General features: G+C 33.6%; 1 protein-coding gene across 1 annotated transcript; it reads left to right on the top strand.

Annotated features, from left to right (window-relative positions):
* Positions 1 to 1,393: 1,393 nt before the first annotated feature.
* Positions 1,394 to 2,332, top strand: LOC124502146 (olfactory receptor 6C75-like). Its single transcript, XM_047066638.1, has one exon. It carries the CDS (start codon positions 1,394 to 1,396, stop codon positions 2,330 to 2,332), a length of 939 nt encoding a protein of 312 aa, XP_046922594.1.
* The last annotated feature ends 2,431 nt before the right edge of the window (positions 2,333 to 4,763 follow it).

The following is a 4,763-nucleotide window of genomic DNA, read 5'->3' as shown; positions in this document are numbered from 1 at the left end:
TTCTCCCAGCAATTATGTAGGTAAAAGATTTTAGTAAGTTCATTAACATATTAAGTTAATTGGCTAATCCTCAGAAAATGTCATTCATTTTGACAGCTCTGAAACTTCTGAAGGACATAGAAAACAGATAAGATGGTACAGGTGTAGACAGGCTGTCTGGACAGTAAGTATTTTTTGTTTTTTTGCTTTTTTTCTTTTAAATTTTTATTTAATTTATTTTTTTAATTTACATCCAAGTTAGTTGGCATATAGTGCAACAATGATTTCAGGAGTAGATCCCTTAATACCCCTTACCCATTTAGCCCATCCCCCCTCCCAGAACTCCGCCAGTAACCTTCTGTTTGTTCTCCACATTTAAGAGTCTCTTATGTTTTTGGAAAGTAAGTATTTTTAAAAATGATCTTAGATGACAGCACATTTGAAGCTTTTGTGGAAAATAACAACTTTAAACAGGAAAAACAAACAAATCCTGAGCAATACCCAGAGTTCAAAATAGAAGAAAAAATAGTAATAATCTTTGCCTCCCAAAACTTAGCTTGATGTTTGACTATTCCCTTTTATCACCCCTCAAGAAAAGAATAAGCAATGTGTGGAGCAGTGTTAAGTTATTTTTAAAAAAAGTAAGAACACTTACAGCTTACAAAAATAAAATTAGGTCTTAAAGAAAAATCCTGCTTTATATGTCAGAGATTCCTTATAGGTAGGCAATAAATGAAAAAAATATATAAGAAAAACATATTAATCTTAGACAAGGCCATTATAACCAATTAGTAATTAAAATTAGAATGCCTTTTGGCATAGCCATTGGAATTAGATTGGGGCTACCCTCCCATCTACTAAATATTTCTGGATTCTGTATACTGTTATCAGAGACACATTATTCTACCAGATGGGCAAGGGAGTGGTCTCTGTGGATTGTAAAAGTTTGAATGGGAAAAAAGGAAGAAATGTTTATTCAAAAGAGAAAAAAATTTAAAGATGTGAAGAGGAACGCAACAACAAAAAATACCTTCAAAGAGTACTGTGGTATGCTGGGAGTAAACTCATAATCTTATATGAGGAGGTTTTAATCTCAGAGGTTTTAATTTCCCTTTTTTTCTTGTTTTCAGGAATATATTGAAACATTCAGAAGACAGAGTTATATTGAGATATGTGAAAATAAAATGAAAGCAATATAGAAACAATGAATCAATATATCACATAATAAAGAAATGTTAAAAGTATTTTGTTTCTTTTTAGTACAAAGTCATTTTCCTCTAAAAGTGAAAGACAGCAATGATTTTTTTAACATGTGTGTGTGTATGTGTTTGAGTTTCTTTTATGATGTAATAATTTTTATTTTTCATCTATTTTTCAGCTAAAACAAGAAATACCATCATAAAGAAGGAAAATAATGAGAAATTACACAGCAGTAACAGAATTTATTCTTCTCGGATTGACAAATGACCCACAATGGCAGGTTGTACTTTTCGTATTTCTTCTTGCTACCTACATGCTTAGTGTGACTGGGAACCTGATCATTATCATTCTCACACTTTCAGATCCCCACTTAAAGACTCCAATGTATTTCTTCCTTCGAAACTTCTCATTCCTAGAATTATCATTCACATCTGTCTGTATCCCCAGATTCCTTGTCACTATAGTGACGGGAAACAGAACTATTTCCTACAATGATTGTGTGGCTCAGTTGTTTTTCTTCATCCTGTTGGGGGTGACAGAATTTTACCTTCTGGCTGCCATGTCCTATGACCGCTACGTGGCCATCTGCAAGCCTCTCCATTACATGACCATCATGAATCACAGAGTCTGCATACTCCTTGTCTTTAGCTCATGGCTTGCAGGATTCCTGATCATCTTTCCACCAGTAATTCTGCTGCAGAAGTTGGAGTTCTGTGCCTCCAATGTAATTGATCATTTTATCTGCGACTCTTCTCCGATTCTACAGCTTTCCTGTACAAACACTCGCTTTCTAGAACTCATGGCATTTATTTTAGCAGTGGTAACACTTATGGTCACCTTAACACTAGTTATGCTCTCCTATACGTACATCATCCGGACAATTCTGAAAATTCCTTCCAAGAGTCAAAGGAAAAAAGCCTTTTCCACTTGTTCCTCCCACATGATAGTGGTCTCCCTCTCTTATGGAAGCTGCATCTTCATGTACATTAAGCCTTCTGCAAGGGAAAGGGTGACTTTAAACAAAGGGGTAGCTGTAATCATTACCTCAGTTGCTCCTCTCCTGAATCCTTTCATATATTCACTAAGGAATCAGCAGGTAAAGCAAGCCTTCAAGAACATGGTCCAGAGAATGGTCTTTTCTTTATATAAATGAATGGGATTATGCAAAAAATATATACATACCCCTGAAAGCAAAACTGAATGAAAAACTCTCTGGATTTCCCCCCATAAATTCTTTAAACACCCCATTTCATTCTTTCAGTTAGACATTTTTATATATTCACAATATCTCTTTTTCTTATTAGCCTGAAAGCTGGGTCCTATGTATTTTATGTTCTAGGGAAAATGGCCAGTCTTCACCTGTGTAGCTAAATTTTAGATGTCAATAATCTTTATTATCTCTCCTATCAAAGCAAGTAGGTTATAAATTTGTACAAAAATGCAAATGGCTATACTACAGGAGGTTTACTAAAACCACATACAAACATAAAATTTATATTATGTGAAATAAGTAAAAATGCGTCTCAGTCAGTATCCCTAAATTTTCTTCTTCTTGTTACCAAGAAAAGAATATCTTTCACTGAAGTTTTCCCTATTTCTGCCAGTAATATTTAAAAAAGAAAACCATGGTCTATAAAAGCAAATTTAAAAATTCATTTTTATATCAGATTCTTTCAATTGATACAAAAATGGTCTTTTCTACCAACACAGAGAAAACAGAAAACTTAGCATCTCAAACACTGTGAGCTGTAGAATTCAGAGACTGTCTTGGAAATGATGACATATGACCCATTTACACCTTAGCTGTCCTTTATTTGCAAATCTACATACTGTGTTTATCTGTCCATTGCCTCTTTCACAGCAGGCTCTCCCTCCCACATCCATGTCCAAAAAAAGAAAAAAAAAAAAAGACTCTCACAGGTAACTGTAAAAAATGTGTCCAGGCCTGGTTCCTATACTCAATGAGCCCCTCAGCTCCAATGTTTCACTAACAAGGGTGTTTGTGTTGGGACCATAGTTATGAGTCTAACTACATACTGGGTAAGTGGATTTGACTTTGGTTTCTTGATTTCCGGCTTGGTCTGATATATAGATTAATGTAAAGACTTCTACCATACATAGTCTCAAAGTAGAGACTTTTCCTTCCTAATTGCTTATAGATGAGACTCTCTGTGAGCACTCATCTATTTCTTACCACTGTACTTTCATGGAATGAGTTACATTGTTTTTTCAAACAGACTTAACACAATACTATCGTGAAGTGAAAATTAACTGATTTTATTTGATTATAAATTATTTATTGGATAAATTCGTAAAGACATGAAGCTATACAAGTTTGCCCTTATAAGACTATACTAAGTAAGCAGAAATGCAAAAGTGAAACACAGGAATGTGGAAAAACAACACGCAAAGTTAACTAAACAAATATATATTATATGTGGGGTAAGTATAATAGAAGCTAAGTAGGAAGACAGCAGAGAGAAAGGGGGATATAAGAGGGTAAAGGAAAGTTCATCCTCTTGATTGACAAAAACCTCTCCAAAGAAGTTGATTCTAACATTCACATTGTCAGTAAGATAAGAAAATCCCTACAAATCTTTCCAAAACAAATATTAAATGCTTTAAATTGAAATAATATTTAGAAGTATTATTAAATTATGAACTTTTTGTTGCAAATGTAATTTTGGTAAGAAATGGATCAGGTATACATATACCTGAGGTCATGTTTTTAGAAGCTTTCAAAAAGTATTTATGCCCATATTTTATGCTCACACTGAAATATTTCAAAAACGCTTTTCCTTTCTTTAAGTTTTTATTGAAATTTCAGTTAGTTAACATGCAGTGTAATATTAGTTTCAGGTATGTGATATAGTGATTGAACACTTCCATAAGTCACCTGGTGCACATCACAGGTGCCCTCCTTAATCCCCATCACCTATTTTATCCATCCCTCACCCACCTCCCCTCTGGTAATCATCAGTTTTGTTTTCTTATGGTTAAAAGTCTGTATCTTGGTTTGCATCTCTTTCTCTCTCTGATTTTCCCTTTGCTCGTTTGGTTTGCTATTAAATTTCATATATGAGTGACTTCATTTGATATTGGTCTTTCTTTGACCGACACTTATCATAATACTCTCTAGCTCCATCCACATTGTTGCAAATAGCAAGATTTTATCCTTTTTTATGACTGAACAGTATTCCACTGGATATATATGTGTGTGTGTGTATGTATATATATATATATATATATATATATATATATATGTATACATATGTATATTTGTGATTATAGAAAACATAGTCATTTATTTTCACTGGTAAGTTAACATTTTGAGAGTTAATTCTGATAAACAAAGTTAAATGAGGAGAAGGGAAGAGACAGATAAAAAGCCTGGGGAGGAAATGCCTACCGAAGAGTACAAAAAGAATGTCTAGTTTTGCTGTGAATAAGGATTTTGGTTGGATACCCAAGTAAAATTAACTGCCATTTGAAATATCAGAGAATATTGGACAAACCATGGTCTGCTTTTTCCCATTATGTAACCAAGTATATTATTCTCCAGAATTCCATGTGAAAAGAATACT

The sequence above is a fragment of the Lynx rufus genome, unplaced genomic scaffold (genome assembly GCF_022079265.1).
Source record: "Lynx rufus isolate CCGP_SWC_20201006 ecotype Redwood Valley unplaced genomic scaffold, mLynRuf1.p SCAF_7, whole genome shotgun sequence".
Classification (NCBI taxonomy): domain Eukaryota; kingdom Metazoa; phylum Chordata; class Mammalia; order Carnivora; family Felidae; genus Lynx; species Lynx rufus.
The sequence above is the reverse complement of the archived record's forward strand: the minus strand, read 5'-3'. Positions and strand labels throughout refer to the sequence as shown.